This window comes from Lonchura striata, chromosome 11 (assembly GCF_050655825.1).
Source record: "Lonchura striata isolate lonStrDom1 chromosome 11, ASM5065582v1, whole genome shotgun sequence".
NCBI classification, from domain to species: domain Eukaryota; kingdom Metazoa; phylum Chordata; class Aves; order Passeriformes; family Estrildidae; genus Lonchura; species Lonchura striata.
In genome coordinates, this window is record NC_140713.1 from 5,166,751 (window position 1) to 5,184,253 (window position 17,503).

Sequence of the window (17,503 nt, forward strand, 5' to 3'; positions counted from 1 at the left end):
ACAGTTAAACAACTGGTTATTCTGGTGGGGAGAAACCCTCCTCTTTAAGGTAAGCAGCCTGATAGTTGAAAGCAACTGTTTTGTCAAACTTCAGGCTCCCTGGCACAGCCTGCACTGCCTGTCCTTTCTGCTGATTTACATGCAGTGCCACAATGGCCCAGGTTCAGATGTTTGGCACCATCATTTCCATGTCTTATATTAAAACATGTAAGTTTAAGTCCTCGCAACCACTCTTCAAATGCCAGCTTTCTTTTCTTTTACAGAAAGCTCAAGGTTCCCAGAAGTCTGACATCCTCTTTTGTGCTCAGAGAGATGACATTTAAAAACAGATGTTTCCAAAGTTAATAGCATTTTAAAGAACAATTAACTAAAATTATCCTTGATTCCTGCTTAGATGAACTACCTTCTGTGTCAGACACTGAGATTACCACCTCTAAGGTGTGAGCTGTTTGTGCCACCGATCCCTCCTGTCCTCCTCAGCAGCCTGTGCCTGTTTTCCCCAGGAGAATCCCTGTACCCTTGCACCCTGCCAGGAGCAGTTGCACAAAGGCACACATCTCCCCTTGCACTCACCAGTGGGTTTCTCTCATCCCCAAACACGCCGATAAGATGCTTGCCCACTGTTTGGACTTCAATTGTAACTGGAATCTCTGCAATGCTGTGAGGCTGGACAATCCCACAGGGTTTGTGGCTGGAGTAGAACACAGGAGAGTCCTCCTTGTGTTCCTGGCAGGGACAGAATCAAATGCAGCTTCAGAGGGACCTCTGAAGAAATTTTACACTCCTTAACATCCACCGCAACAGCAACTTACACACATTTTTAAACATCCCCAGGACAAAGGTAAAAGGCACAAACAAGATGCAAGAATTGTAGGCTTAGCATTCTCAGGGATTCCTGCAAGGAGGCTGCCAGCACAGGCACTGGTGTCTGTGGATGCAGCAGCTTTTCACAACCCTCTAATATCGCCCACAAGAAAACACCCTGAAGACTGGAACATCAACTATCCTCAGGAAGTTAAACTACATCCTGAAGTTTACATTCAGGTAGGATCCTGTTCTCAGCAGATCTTTAAGACAGAACAGAAACCAGCAAGGCCTTATCCAAACCCTTTTTTACCCTAATATCTCCTCAGTAATATTTGAGAGGAGGAGGAGGAGAGGAGGAGTTGGATGCGATGCCAAACCTGGGGAATAAGCCCGTAGCAGCCAGGAAGATTGGTGCTATTTGCAATGAGGAACTTCCTCTGGTATGGCACCTTCGGCCGGCACTCATCATACAGCAGGACTTGGGGGTACACGTGCAGCTCAGGAACGAGACACCTGGGCAAAAGATGACCCCGGGCAATGAGACACTGAGAGAATGGAGAATGTTTACCCCCAAAGATTGTGAAATGGAGCATAACACATTTGTCACTGTCAAACGGACATTTAACAACCCTACAGTGGTAAATTGCCTTCAAAGTCTTCCTGGTCAAACATGTCTTGTAAGGGAGAGGCAAACCCTGAGCGGCAGCGCCAGAGGCTGCCAACTGCCCCAGGCAGAGCACTTTGTTCCGCAGGGGCTGCCTCAGCTCCTCCTTTACCCAAGGGGGCTTGCAAGGACTCCTGTAACAGTCCCAGTGATCTCTGGGGAAGCCTTCTCAACAAGGATCAGTGCTCACTAGGGCTCAAGGAACACACAACTCTAGCATCTCAGTAAAAATTATTCTCTTCTCTCCCACGGTGCTGCTGCCCTGCTTGAGAACTCAGCTGTTTGCCCCAGCCTTGGAGGGCACGAGACACCCCCTGCCCTGCAGAGTGGGTGATCTCCCCTCCCAGGTCCTACAGCTCCCTCGGTCTCTCACTCCACAGCTCCATGCACTGACTGTCCCCAGTTGCACTTGCTTGACAAAATGGCAGCCCAGGCACTGACTGGCTCTGCCTGGAACAGGGAACAGCACCAGGGAACTGCATCCCTCCTGTCATTAAATGACAGCCAGAGCAGCATAGCAGGATGGAATTCTGCTGCAGCAAGAACGACTTTTGGGTCGAGTCTGAGAACATTAAAGCTCAAAACAGGAAGCAGAGGAAGGAGGAAAACTAGAGCTGACCTGCCTCATCAAGGGCTGTTTTCCCCTCCTAAGACCTTGCCCTCACCACTCTTTCTGTGAGCCACTTCCCCCTGCCATGTGCCCTCATTGACAGAACCAGACCCTGACTCTCAGCAGGCTGCTTTGTGTGTCCCAAACCAGTGCAGGGTGGTCACAACCAGCACAACTCCACCTCTTGCAGGAAGAAGGAGAGGAGGCCTCAGGAAATTTGCTCCAGCTCAAGCACCAAAACCCAGACCAATAAAATTTATCATTCCTGGTCCCTTTAGGAAAGGGCCCAGAGCCGTGCTGGGCAGTGAGCAGGGGTGCTTTTCAGCACAGGCTGATGTCCAAGCACCGCTGTTCTCATGTCCAGCTAGGCACAACAGGAGGTCATTAGACAGCACTTCTCCTTGGGAGCTGCAGCCAGCAAACCCCGTGCAAGGCAGCGGCTGGGGGAGGCCAGGGAAGGGCTGGTACCTGGCTGTGATGACCAGTGATGCCACTCCCTCGCCAACACCCTCCAGGTCCACCAGCATTCTCCGACAGAATTCCATCACTGTGTTGGAACACAGGGTCACTTGGTGGAAGAGAAGAGCAGTGAATTCTTCCTTACAAAAGCTCATTACCCACGTGTGATATCCTCCAGCTCTTGTTTCATGGTAAGGAAAGGGCAGATTTTGCCTTTATTCTTCTGCTGGCCCATGTGTAGAGCACAGTCTCAGAGTAGCAAAAGTCTTCTGGCAAGACCAGATTTGTTAAACACACCTTGGTATCAGGGCATAGGTCAGCCAAATTAAAACATTAGACTGAAGCTCTATGGACCACTGTATTCAAATTAAGAGGCCAATTTTTCATCTGACTGCAATGACATAAATGCAGAGGAAATCTGACTTGAACAGAATGAGTTCAGCTCTACAGCAGGAAGCTGAGGGCAAAGTGGGGCCCAGCAGGTGCTGGGCAGTTCATGGCTGCATTTTTTTGTCTCCACTGGAGTTCCCTGCAGTGAGCACAAATCATTCTGCTCCCCAGGAGAAGGGAAATGAGACCGAGAAGCAAAGTGCTTTTTACAATGACATTCCTCTAACAGCCACCTTCTGTCCTCATCCTCCCTCTGCCCACTTGCAGTCAAAGAAATCTCTCTCAAAAAGCACAAGAATGGCTTCAGTACTTGACCATATGGTATGTGATCTCAGCTTGTGATTTTGGAAACAACAGGGTGCTCCTTGAGGAACATCCCAAGGAAGCCAGCCAGCAGAGGCCTTTCACCAGTGCAGATCTCTCACTCACACAGGGCTCCAAGTGCTCAAAGCTGGCACCAGAGCTAAAGCCCTCCCACACTCCAGGGAAGCTTCAGCCCTGGTGCTGAAGCATCTGTGGCTGGGCTCTTCCCATACCTCGATATCCTGGTGTCCCTGGGGCAGGATGGTCCCTTGGCTGGGATTCATTGTAAACTCCTTTGGCTCCACATAAAAACGAATTCCCTCCCTCCAGGACGGGTCACTGTCGCTGTGTATCTGATCAAAGACGTTCACAGCGGGCTGGGTGCCATCATCCAACACGCGGAGCTTGAACGTCACTGGCACCGAGGAGGTGTTAGTCAAGCGACAGCTCTGGGTGTAGGGAAAGCCTAGGAAAGGACACAAATATCCATTTAGGCACCAATTATGACATAACCCTTGGGGTGAATATCCCGGTAGGATGAAAGTGTGACTGGAGTTTAGCTCTTTATTGTCTGAACTACAGCTCACCGAGAAGCTGCAGGAAGAATTCATCATCACTTAATTGCCTTTGACACTGATTCCAAACTGCAGCCTTGAAAATGCCTACTCCTAGCCCTGCTGAATACTGCAAGCTTCTCTCTTTGTGATGGGGAAGAGCTCCCTCACCTGCCTCAAACCAGCACCAGTTATTTCTCAGTGATGGGTCTGCACCCAGACCGAGGATTTACTCTGAGAATTCAAGCTGTAAAATTCCCTGTTAAGGCTACCAACACTCCCACCCTTTTCAAGATCTATAAACAGTGAGTCGTCATTGAGAAGAGGCTACAGCAAAAGAAAGTGAGGATGCTGTCAGGAACTAGAACGTGATGCAAAGCACCCTAACGCAGTTCTCCTTTGCAGGACCCTTAAGGCAGCTCTTGGTTTGGGCCAAACAGACTGAGTACTTGACAGCTCAGAGCCCATTCAGCTGGGGGCAAACCCGAGCCTTGCTTTGAGATTAGCAATTGGGAACCATGGCCCACCTCACCCAACAAACGGGGACATCACACCCGTGCTGCTCACCGTGATTGCTGCCTGCAAGGGCTTACCCCACTTTAGCTCTGAGATTTGCTTTCTGTACTGGAAAGTCAGATCCAGCCAGGCATGGTGGGGATGCCCTGCAGAGCCTGGACAGCAGCCACGACCTGCTCTGCAGTGGACATCTGGCTGGGCTGGCCAGCCCTGTGGGGAGGAGGCTTCTCCCTGGGCCTGCTCACCCAGACTCATTGGAACACAGATGGGGAGAAAAAACAACTGCAGGTACAGCCCAGAGCTTCTCTGTGCCCATCAACAGTGACCACTGCCAGCTCCAGCAATGACTCCAGCAGGGAGGCAAGGGAGGCACAAAAAGGACAAACATAGATGTCAAAACCTCAAATGAGACTGAGGTCACCACATGCAGACAACAGCCAGCAGTTAAAAAGAAGTAAAGATACAACAGCTGCCTTAGCTAAAGAGACTTTAGGAATTAAATCGGACTAAGCAGGATGAAGCTCGTTTCAGAACCATATTTCTACCTGTTGCCTTTCTTGTTTCATTTATTCAAAAGGCAACTTAACAAGTGCCTCAGTGGTGATGCAGGGTGGAGAAGAAGCAGCTCAGGAAAGGCAATTAGTTTTCTTAAAAAGTTAATGAAAATCATTATTACGGGTTTAGGCTTTGTAGTGAAGAGGGGGGATAGGGGTCTTGGGGGGTTTTGGCTCTGGGGGTGGGCTTCTCCGTTCGGAGTTTTTGGGAGTTGTGGCGTGATGCCGTGGGCGGCTGTGAGGCCGGAGCCGAGGTTCGGCAGGGAGCGGAGCTTCCCTTCCTCCCGCTCGGGATGGAAGGTCGGCTGCTGCTGCTGCGGGAGGTTGTGTGCTTGGCCCGGGACTGCCCTGGGCTGCGGCTCAGCGCTGGGATCCAGCCTGCCTGCCTTCCCCGCTCCTGCCTGCTGCTGCTGGGCAGTGCCCAGATTCCCTCTGCCCGTGAGTTTGCAAAAGGAGCATTTCCCATTTCCTTCCTTCCTTCCTTCCCTGCCAGTGCCGGCTGGGAGGGGATCACTGCCCTGCCAGAGCCTTCACCTCCTCCTGCTGTGATCATAATTACACCAAAGGAGAAAAACACTGTTTGACAGGTTGGAAACTTCTGCTTATTGTGTTGTTGTTTGTGCTGATATATTCTAGTAAAGAACTGCTATTCCTTTTCCCATGTTTTTGTCTGTGAGCCCTGTAATTTCAGAGGTATAATAATTTGGGGGGAGGGGGTCATCTTTCCATTCCAGGAGGATTCCCACCTTCTTTGGCAGACATCTGCCTTTTAAAGCAGGACAGAGACACCAGAAAATACTGACTTTCTATGCCTTGGTTCTATTTGATCTCACAATGGCAGAATGCTACCTGAGGCACCAGCCCTGGAGTTCACACCCTGAAGAGGCTGCTGTGGCAGAACAAGAGCGAGGGATGCTTTGGATGTTCAAGTGCTCCATTGTGGAACACACAGATCCCTCACGCTGTGTCCCAGCCCAGGGAACACTCACCAAAGGAGATGTCCCCGAAGCTGAGCTCATCGAGGTCGAAGTGTAAAGTTGATCGAGTCACATTGCCCCTGCAGTGGCGAGGACAGAGGAGGACATGGCTTGGTTAAAGGGAATTGCAAAGGTCCAGTGTTGTGGCTTGGGGGCATAAAACCTGGTGTCAGGGCACTGCGGGGCTCAAATCAACACACCACCATGTACTCGGCACAGGGCCCCTGTGGACAGGAGGCAGCTAAAGCCAAGTGGCCAGCAGCCAACAGCCACTGATGGGGCTTTGGGCTCAGGGCAGGCAGGAAAAGCCCCATGGTTGCTGGTGGCCCCATGAAGGACCCTGAACACACACCCAGACATTGCCCTGTGCCTCAGTTTCCCCATCTGTAAAGTGATGGACATAAAGGTGCCTCCACAAACTTCTGTAACCAGCCTTTCCAGCCACAGGTTCCCTGCTTTGCTACTTCTGAGCTGGAACTGCTGCTCCCATGGAGGAGCTTTCTCAGGAGTTTGACCCATGCAATTATTACAGACAGTTTTGAGACATGAATCCAGGGGAGCCCCAAACATCCTCTGAAAAGAGCAGCAACAGTTCTACGCAGTGGACAGATGAATCCTAGAGGAAAGGAGCAGCTTGTCAGCAGTGCACCAGCTGGCACAGCCAAGAGCAATAGCTTCAACAACCAAACAAGGGTGTCCTGCATCTAGCACAGCACCTCACCTGTCCTTGACCTCAGCAGACAGACTCCAGAAGTCACCAACTGAAAATCAGCACTTGAAGCTGCACAACACTCACGAGTTTATTTCATGGCAGATGCCAATCAATGCCCACTCTGCCTTCTGGTTAAAAATCAAGGACCAGTGAACTGTGCCTCCTATTGTGTTCATAGGACTGCCACTGGCTCTGCTCTACACCTCTCAACAAGAGACACCTGCCCTTGCTCAAGGAGAAAGCTGCTTATGTAATAAAATCCCATGAGCAATCTGGGGGAGGGACAGAGGAGCATCAATTATGTGATGGTCAAAGGTTCCCTCTTGATTTCCAAAATAAAAAAGCATCACTTTTCCTCCAAAAACAAAGCTAGCATGATTGTTTCTCTACTATAGGCAGACTTACTCACCACTTTTCTCTTGCTAAGTAGTAACTTTCTTGTTCTTTTTTTTCCATCTCCCTTATCTCATTGGTATAATTGACTGCAGATTGCTTTAATTTCTTTACTGCCTTGACCCAGTGCCTCCCAAGAGCAGCAGCCCAGCTCCAAAGCTCCAGAGCAGCCAGCATCAACTCTCCTGGCTTACCCTACATGATCCTAGCAGCACATGGCTCAGGCTAGCAGGGACAAGCCCTCATGCTGCTGTGGTGCTGAGGACTGAGCTCTGCCTCCCCTGCTATCAGCCCTTCTCCCTTTTGCTGGGCCAGGATTATCTCTTGCCTTGGCACCAGCCCATGGGATGACGCCCCTGTCCTTGGCACAGTTCCTGCTGCACAGTTCCCTGTCTCCCACATCAGCCCTTTCCTGGCTGTGGAAAGGAGCTACCAGGGCACTCTCTGCACAGGAGCTGAGAGCACGGCTCGTGCCCCACAGCATGGCTGTGAGAGGTGAGGTGAGGCTGCTGCTGCTGCCCATCTGGGATGGATTATTAACACAAGTTTTTACAAACACTGCTGCTGGTGCAGAATCACCCAGGCTGGCCCACCTCCAAAGCCCTGGGGGCCTTGCTGGCTGTTCAGCGGGACATCCCAGAGCAGCTACTGCCCAAAGCTGATCCATCCCACTGCCTGCCATGGCCCAAGGCAGAGGGAGATCCCTGCAGGGAAGAGTCATTCCAGCTCCTGGGTACCACACAGGACAGGAAGCATCCTCACACTAAAGCAATGCCAGGATCAGAGCAGAGATTAAGACCTCAGGAAACACCTTTTTTCTCTACTCAGCCCCCAAATGAGGAAGGTGGGGGATGTCCCAGATGTGCCCACCAAGCTCCCACAGTCCTTACTTGATGGTCAGGATTGCAGGCACAGGAGATCCAGCCACACTGAACCGGACTTCTTCCTCAAACCTCCCCAGCACGGTGGCGCTGAAGAAGATCTGAATAGTTTGGATCTCGCCTGGTGTAATGATGCCCTCCTCAGGTGCAAACTTGAAGAAGCCCACATTTGTAGTTGAAGGAATACAGGTGAAGGGAGCATTAATAGCTCCTTGGTTAATCAGCTTCACCTGCAGCAGCAAGAAAGCAAAATGGAAATATACATGGAATCTTGCCTTTTTGTGAGAGTTGTTTTCTAATGATGCAATTAAGACCCAGAAATGGCAGAAGGTGCTATGTGCTGCTGAATGGCAGAAGTTAAAAGATACAACAGGACAAGGTCTGCCTTTAGGTTTTCATGCAAAGCTGTGGTAACTCCACATAACTGCTGGAACCCTGGGGTTATCCCATGGACACAGAGCAGTCACCTCTGGTCAGCACCACCAAGCTCATTCAGACCTGGCCCTGACAGCAACATGGGGTGACTGCAGCTGGGTAGTGAATCACCACAGAGCTGCTGCTGCCCCAGCGAGCACAGCTCCAACAGTACCATCTACTCATTCACCTTTTCTCACACCATGAAAACAATACATTGATTAGGAGGCATCAGTGTCTAAATATATAGACAGCACCATCTTTTGGTAAGAAAAATCTGTGTGTCTTTGCCTTCCCCAGCCAGGCTTTTGAAAGTGTCCGCCATGAGGCAGTGCTTCATTTTCTACCTCTTTCAGTTGCTCTCTCATGATTTTTTTGTAAACTTGATACCATTGTCAGGGGAGGAAAATAGGTAGAAAAATCCTTTGCTTTATTCCCAAGAACACTTTTCTCTTTCTAGAGTCAGAAATACACTAAGGCCAAAGCGTGGTGAGGGATTGGTCAGCAAGGGGAAGAATTCCCAAGCCCTTTGCAAGGGCCAGCACTGAGCCAGGAGGCTGGATGGCTTTCCTGTGGCTTCCAGGAATGAGCAGCAGACACTTGACTGGAAGCTGTTTGCAGTGGACTGGAGTCCAAACGCAGCCAGTTTGTTCCAGCTGCTTCTCAACAGCCCAGTACAAAGGTGCCTTGTGTCTGGCACTGCCACAAAAGCCTCTGAAGGTGCAGCTGTCTGACCCGCTGTTGCTCTCATGTGCCAAGGGGTTGTTTTGCAGGAAGCCTCCCAGCTGATCCCTAAGGAAGGCTGCCCAAAAGCAGGGACTGGGGCTTCATGAGCGACTGACACACTTTTCTGACCCCGCCAGATTTGACCATTATATCAAATATTCCCTGCTCACAACTGCCCAGGTTGGCAGGAATTCCACAGCTCCACCAGCCTTGCTGCTGCCTCAGGAGCCATCAGGATCCATCCCAAGCCCTGCTGCTCACCTCACAGATGTGGGGGTTGTTGCAAGCATGTTCCCAAGGTTCCCTGAAGGACAACTGAGTTCAACCAAGGGTCCTTGGCCTTCCCCTCTGAGGTGCAGGGGCAGCCTGCTCTCACGGCCTGGGGAGAGATGTCCATTTCAGTACAATAATTCCATCTGTTACACTGCATTTTCCAGGCTGCCTCAGGTGCTAGTCCCCGACTCTGAGCTGGATGCAACCAGCTCCTGATGCTGCAGGAGAAAATATGGACCCTTCTCTTCCCTCAGGAGATATCCCTTGGGGCTGACTTGCAATTTCTAACCCATTCCTTGGGCTAGTTTCCAATTTTAGCCACCAGTCTGCTGCGTCAAAAACGTTTCTGAAGTCCTGTAGTCATAGGCCAAGGTGTAATGGGTACAAATTGAAAGAAAGGAAATTTAGGTTATTAGATATTAGGAAGATATTAGGAATATTAGATATTAGGAAGTTAGATATTGGGAAGAAATTTTTTACTGTGTGGGTGGTGAGACACTGAAGCATATTGCCCAGGAGTGTTGTGGAGGTTCCAGCCCCGAAAGTGTTCAGAGCCAGGCTGGATGGGGCTTGGAGTGACCTGGTTTAGGGGGAGGTGTCCCTGCCCATGGCAGGGCCCTTGGGACTAGATGACCTTTAAGGTCCCTTCCATCCTTACCATACTGTGATTCTGTGGTTTCCTTCCCATGCACTTAGAGGAGCTCAGAAATCCATTCAGTGCAGGCACAAAGCTCATCAAGAGTTTGGCAATTACCAAACTACCTGGCCCAGTGGCACACAACTTTGTTGCCAAAATCCTCAACTTCTGGCACTCAGCATTGTGTTCTACTTCCACAGACTGAGCTGCAAGGTGACAATTCCCACACAGGGACAGAAGCAGGTGCTGGCCAAGGGTGCTCCTTCTACAAACACCCTGGGCTCACCCACTCTGGTCTGGTGGTGTCTGGGCAGTGGGAGCGATCCAGGGTCAGGGAGCCCATTTCTAACTCAGCTCCTACCAACTGATGATGGAGCCATGGCAAATGGACCCATCCTGGAGGTCAGTGGCCTAGAGGGGCTCAGTGCCTGTTCACTAAAGCTGTTGTGCTCTGCAGCTCTTTGGCCTTTGAGGGAATATGCTGGCAAAGCCATGGCAGGAAAACCTCTCCCTGCACTGCCTGGGTTGTTCTGGGATCGGTAACCCAGACACAGGATTCTGAGCCCTGGCCTTGCACAGGAGACTCCCTGGAAGCTGCAGGGCCAGTGGGGATATGCCAGCACTGCCCTGCTGGCCAGGGACTCTTCCCAGCAGTTACAGGGGAGCCCAGTGGGCTCAGGCTTGCACCATGGCTTCACTGTGGCTGAGAGCAGCAGGGGAAAGGAGCTGTACCTGAGATGTTGCAGTAAGCCATAATTTGGTATTCCAGTGCCTCTAAGGGTTTGAAGGTCACCTTGATTTCAGCCCAACTATATGGCTGAATTTCTCCCTCCTAGAACAGAAAAGGGACAGCAAAACACTTATCTTCAAACTTCACATTTCTTGTTTTCAACCACAGTCCTGTAAGCCTTTATTTAGAGCATCAGCGATGAGTGAACAACACAAGGAAGCACTCCAAACCCAGCTCAGCACACCGCTGGAAGCTCTCAGTGCTCAGCTGATCAGCTCCCACTCTCTACAATATTCCTACTGCTCTGACACAAGCTCTTGGTCACATCATGCTGCTGTCACCTACAGTGGGATGGATGCAACTGCCACTGTGCACTGGTGGCTCTTGGCCTTAGATGGCCATAGGAGGCCAACAGAGGCCATAGGAGTAACCAAGAAGAGAACATGATCCCCCCTTCCTTGGAAATAAAAATGTTAGTTTAACCCGTTTTGAAAGAATGCAGAGGTTGGGCTTATTCTGGGGTTTACTCCAAAATGAGAAGGGATTTTGCACTGTGCAGACACCAGGCATTCATCATCTCTCACAATGCCAGTACTCAGAATCAGGGCTCGGGTTGGTGGGAGGACTTGGCAGTTTGCTTGCACAAACAGAAAAGGAAAAGGTTTTCTGTCCCTGTGTGCAAGAGAACTCAAAAGGCCCATTTCAACCTTCCACCCTTGTGTCCATGCTCTCAGATGACACTGGAAGGGACACTCAGAAATACTGCACGACATGGGGATGGGAATTGGCATTTCTATAATTAACCTTGGGCTGAATTTGGCCTCCAGCGAACCATTGCAAGCTTGAGGTCAGTATGTGAACTGGCAGAGCTGCAACAGCCTCTGCTGAGCCCCACGCACCACGTGTCGGGGGAGCCCCTGCCTACAAGAACTGCTCCCTGTGGACACTGCAATGACAGCACAGAGCACCCTTGAGCTCGAGCCCTGGCAGCAGAGCTCGGCTCTGTCAGGCTCCCAGCCCTGCCTTGAGCCTGCAGGGCAGAAATGCTTCCAGCAGGGAGCTCTGCAGCCGCACCAGAAACTTGATGTCCTCCTTCTCAGCACACCCAGCCAGCTGAGGATCTGCTGAGGGGCCAGGGATAGGGTGGGTGGGAGAAAGAAGAGGAAAACGGGGAGGAGGAAGAGGAGGAAAATGAGGTTCTCAGCTATCACTTACCAATGGCTCAATGCAAAAAATGGCACTGGAGAACAGCATGGGGTCTTCTTGTATCTTTGCCATCTCCTCTTGGACCACACTCCTCATGAGGGAAGTATGATCTTTACAAGAGCCCTTCTCCATTTTTCTCTCCTCCATGAAGTTTTCCAGGCACACCGCTTTTCGGCGCCTGAGCAAGTACTGCCTGCAGCCACAGGGAGAGAAAAGGCCAGCAGATCATTTAATAAGCCACGTATTTGCAGAGAGAAGTGTGAGTGCAGGAGGGAAAGCACTTGGGGAGGAGCAGCAGCAGCTCCCCAGCAAGGGCTGACCCCAAGCCATGGGGGTCCCACATGGATCAGAGGAGAACTTGCTGTTCACTGGCACAGCAGGTCGTTTTACTCCACACTTGCGAGCTCAGGAGAGGTTTCCAAAGCCAGTATCCCTCAAGAGAACCTCCTGGCTCAAAGCCTCTGCCACAGCTGAGGGAGAATCCAGCAGCCACCTCAGTTAGCTTTTCCTACCACTGAGCTGCCTGGGGGAGGCAGATAATAATCATGGAGCAGGACTTCCCTCAGAAGGGGAGGTGAAGCTGGGCTGCAGCTACATGTTACCAGCATCACTCTTTGTTTCTGCCATTTTGGACCTGCCCTATTCCCTACTCTGCTTTCACAAGAGCATCCCAGAGCACTTCCTTTGGAAGTGACAGTCAAGGTTTTAGATGCAATATGCATGAAAACAGAGGCTCTGAAAGGGGAAGGGACTTTGTTGTGCAGGAGGAAACAGCAAACTCCTGGAGAGGCCTTTTCATGATCCAGAGCTGTTTGGGTCCCATCCCAGTGCATGCTAGTAGAATGTCCTGAGAGGGAAAGGGTCCTGCACTATCTCCTCTCATAAAAAGTCCTCTCTGCTCTGAGATCTCAAAAGCTTCTCTGACAGCAGGACAGTGGCCCTGGAGCTAAAACCATCCCTAAGACCAGAAGTAAGGAAGAACAAAATGTCCTGGTGGCACTCTAGGACACAAACTGGCATGAAAACACATGTAATTGGAACAAACCCCACAGAACCAAAGCCAAGTTGAAGTTTACTCTGGGTAAACATAGTTGCTTCTGAGGGGAGAGTGGCTCACCTGGGGTCCAGGCTGAGGCAGGCAAGTGGGAAAAACATGAAAATAACAGCCCAGGGAAGTAGCCAGAGAAGGATTTTCTTTTAACATGCAGAGCTTGTATGGAAATCAGACACTAAGGAGATAGAGAAGGAGGAAAGGAGATCGAGAACAGAGGAAAACCAAGAAGCCCAGGGCACCAAAGGACCCTCTCGCCAGCCATTCAAGCAGGCGAGGGTCAATCTCCTGGTCCATTGCAGGCAAAGTGAAATAGCTCCGGGGAGTGCGAGCAACCTGGCCCGCAGCAACCAGGGGCTTGCCACGGCAGTTTTGGCACAGCAGTTTTGGCACAGCGTTTTTTCAGCTTTGGCGTGGCTGAGCAGAAAGAGTGCAGCCACCCACCCTCCTTGTGTAGTGGGTTGTGTCTTTTAGCTGGTTTTGAGGTGCTTGCCTTTTTTTTCCCCCTTTTTTCTTTCTTCTTCCTGCCTTTTTTTTTTCTCCAGAAACGGCTTACAAACGATGGAAAGTCATTGCTGCTGCTGCTGCTGCCAGCAGGAATGTACTAACTCATACTGAACCCCCCAAGAAGGACGCAGCTGTCCAGGCCCCTGGCTGCAGGGAGGTCTGACCCTGGTACTGATATCAGAGAACAGTGTGAAAGACACCTGTGTGTGGTGTCAGCAGGAGAACGATCTGCTCTGTCCAGTGTCAGAACTTAAGAAGTGGAAAGGCTGAGGAGCATCAGGAAGAGCGAAACAGAAATAAACTGGTGGAGTTACACCTGTCCAATCCTGAGAGAAGCTCAGCAGAAGTCCTGCCCTTCTTGTGATCAGGCAAGAGGAGACCTAAGAGAAAGTGGGGAATGGAAATGGGTCTCTACTGGGGAGGTAATAAAATTCTGTCCTGATGCCCATCACCTTACCTTCCCAGGTGCCCTGAGAGAATAGGTATGAGGCCCTGGCTCTCGAGTGTCTGGCAGATGACACTAAAGAAAAAATTCTGTCTGGAGAGTCTCCCAGTTGCACTTGTCTGTCAGACACATCACAGCCTCAAGTATTAAGAAGAAGGGTAGTGGTAGTAGGTGACTCCCTTCTAAGGGGAGCTGAGGGCCCTGCAGATCAACTGGATCCATTCCACAGGGCAGCGTGCTGCCTCCCTGGGGTCCAGGTACTGGATATCACCAGGAGATTCCCTAATGACTAAATGAACTTCATCTGTTCACCATACAGTGACTGTGAAAGAATAGAGTTCTCAATATTCAGTGAAATAAGGACAGGCATCAACAAAACTTCCACTCTGGACTTCTGGAGGGCAGATTCAGCCTGTTCAAGAGATGGATTTGGAGAGTACCTTGGGAAACAGCCCTTAAAAACAAAGGGGTCCAGGATGGATGGATGGACTTCAAGAAAGAAGTCTTGAAGGCACAGGAACAAACTGTCCCTGTGTGCTGAAAGATGAGCTGATGGGGAAGACAACCAGCCTGGATGGGCATGGAGCTTCTAAGGGAACAAAAGAGGGTGCATCACCTTTGAAAAGAGGGGCTGGCAACTCAGGAAGTGTTTAAGGATATTGCTGTGTCATGTAGGAAGAAGATTAGAGAGGCAAAAGCCCAATTAGAACCTGAGGAAATCCAGTCATTGCAATCAACCTTTCCTTCCCAAAATGCCATCCTTGGCTGGAGTATAAATGGAACTGGAATGCTCAGTGCTGAGCTCCTGAAGCCCAGGGACACACACCCTAGGGCCAGGGATGGTTTACTTGGCCTAAACCATTCAAAAACACCAACACCCCCCTGCGGCCACACGCCAGTTTCAGTCTTGGGCCATGTCTCTCACTGAAATGCATCTTTCAAACCAACCTCCTCTTCTCTTCGTTCTCGTATTCCTCAGTAGGCAAAGTCTTCCACTGGAAGTGGGCTGTGATGTTACTCCTGTTTTCAATGAACACGGTTGTGTGGTTTGACATGCCAATGAAAGTCTTGCCAACGTCCACGGAATTTGTGCTCAATCCAATCTTGAGATCTACAGCTTGTCCATGGAGGTTTGTCTGGATACTTTCTTCACCTGGAACAAAGCAAAGGAGTCTTTGCTCAGCTTCCTGGCTGCCAGAAAGAAGGAACAGAGCAAACCACAGGTCGCAGAAGAAGGTGTCACAGTTTTTAGCTGAATGAGCAGTTCTGTGGATCAGTACGTTTAGCACATCCTGACAGCTCTGGGTGTACAGAGTGAGGATGTCCTGGGCACCTCCTTAAACTCTTTGCTGGTCAGCAATAAGGGATCCAAGGGATCAGGAGAGACGCGAGTCTCATGGGATGCTCAGGGGAGACCCTGGGCAGGCCAGGACTGAACAGGGCTCCTCAGCATCACCTGAAGGACTTTGATGCAGAAATCCTGGTGATCTGAGTGGGTCATCGGAGCACACGGACCAATCTCACTGTGTACATACTGTCACCTAGGGGCCAAATCTCTACAAACACACTGAGAAATAAATGCACCTGGGGGCATGTGGGCAGCAAAAGGAGGCCCAGAGGAACCAATGAAGTGACAGCCCACAGCAGGAGGGGACACAGGTGAGGAAACAAGCAGCCCAGCTCTGTAATATGACAAACCACTACAAAATGAACACCATGAAAATCATTATCATCTCCCTGTCCAAACCCACAGCCACATCAGTCTTGAAATATTTTATATTGTTCTGATCTCAAAAACCAAGCTGGAGCATTGCAAATTGAATAAAAAAGGGACAAGGGAAAGATTAGTAAGTACAGAGCAGCTTCTGTATGATCACTGAATGGGATTCCTCAGTCTAGAAATCAAATGGGAGATAGATGTGAGAGGTTTGCAACAGCATGAATGGCCTAGGAAATGGAGATGAGGAAAAATCTGTCTTGATTTGTCACCAATCAGGAACTTGAGGGCTTGAAAATGTTATTAGACAAAAACTACATATGTACATATGTAGAGGGTGACAAGAAAAAGGGTCTGTGACATGCCAGTGGAGAAGAAGCACCATATGGGACAGAGGTGTGCAAGCAACACATTGTTATGGGAGAGAGTCTGATGGAAACCTCACACCTCACATTGCCCAGGAATAAAATAAAACTTCACCCAGGCATAACCACATGACAGGGGAGAATTAGGGATCCTCCTTCTTCCACTCAGCAACTCCCAAAACCCCTGTTAGAGGGGATCCACTTTGTCAACTCCCTAAACACCAAGGAGTTCTCAGTTTTCTCTGGGGCAAAGCTGAACAGGGGAGGGACCTCTAGAGGCAATGGAGGGGGATGGGACAACAGGGAGTGATGGTGCAGAACTGTCCCATGCCCCGTGCAGGGCCCAGCACTCACCTGTGTTGCAGCACACTACCAGGGACCCGGAATGGTCACCAGTCTTCAGCGGGTGAAATCTCACTGTCACCTGCATGCTGTCACCAGCGCCCAGAATTCCTGTGGTTGGAACCACGGAGAAAGGACTGCAACACAGAGAGAGGGATCAGGACTGGGGGCACACCTGGGGATGAGATTCCTTCTGCAGTGCAGCTCACTTCAGTTCACTTGGGCAAGCAGGGAGAAAACCAACCACAGTCAGCAGAAAACAGACAGAAAAGACTGAATCAGAAACAGCCACTGACCCACCTCTAAGAAGATCCAGCCCTCACAAGATCCTGTGGGATAAAATTACTTCATGACCCCCATACTCAGCCCTCTGCAATGAGACTCAAGGGTCCGACTGCCAGCAATCCCATCATGGTTTGTGAAAAGCACAGAGAGGGTTCAGAACTATCTGCATGCACAACTTGACACTGACTGCCTCAGGAATTTCTCTTTACCTGCTGCCTATAAACCTCATCTCAAGAGATGCAAATGTTAGGGCACTACCTGTCCTCTGAGATTACAGCCTAGGAATCAGACAGGGAGAGGGAACTTCTCCTTGAAGACCAAGGAATAATTACTGCTCAATTTGCAGTGTGGTTCTTTGGTTTATTTTACCTTGAAAATGTGCTGATTTAGCCTAAAAAGGGCACATTTTATCAGCATTTCGATGAAAGCTGTGCTAAGAAAAGGAGCAATCAAAGCTCTGAAAGAGTGCAAATGCAGATTAGAGCAACACAGTGACATGGAAACCCAAAAGGAGGATGCCATTTGCAGACTGAAGGATCTAATCCCAGCTAAATGAATCACCATTAGCAGCAGCACATCAAGGAAATGGAACAGGAAGTTTTGGTGTATTTACCAGCAGTGCAGTCTGGCACTCTGGGTTGTCATGCATGCTGGTAACTGTTTGCTTGGCCCAGCAAAGAAACTCTGTGCTATGTGTTGGTGCACTTTGGATTTAACAGGAGCAATTAGGATTGGTCACCAGGTAAACAGCTCTTGCCTGACAAACACAGGACTCCATGCTTTGATGCTCAGGGAGAGCTCAGGGGAAATGTGCTTCTGCCCAGCAGCTGCTGGGCTTTGTGCTCTTCTACAGCCCCACTGATAAAACAAAAGTTCCAGGCCTTGGGGCTTTGCTGGTGGCCAATCTGTCACTTAAAATGTGCGTTCTGGGGAGTTGGGTGATGAATGCATCACACACAAAAACAAAAGGAACATCTGGCAAACT

General features: G+C 50.2%; 1 protein-coding gene across 1 annotated transcript in view; it reads right to left on the minus strand.

Moving 5' to 3' along the window:
* The window catches only part of LOC144247087 (axonemal central pair apparatus protein HYDIN-like), a 60,310-nt gene that overhangs the window by 27,554 nt on the left and 15,253 nt on the right, over window positions 1-17,503 (minus strand). The window contains exons 12-14 of the mRNA XM_085589344.1: window positions 16,246-16,370; window positions 14,754-14,962; window positions 13,822-13,928 (exon numbers count right to left, since the gene is read on the minus strand). Coding sequence (XP_085445470.1) covers window positions 13,822-13,928; window positions 14,754-14,962; window positions 16,246-16,370 — 441 coding nt within the window. The remainder of the gene's footprint in view (window positions 1-13,821; window positions 13,929-14,753; window positions 14,963-16,245; window positions 16,371-17,503) is intronic.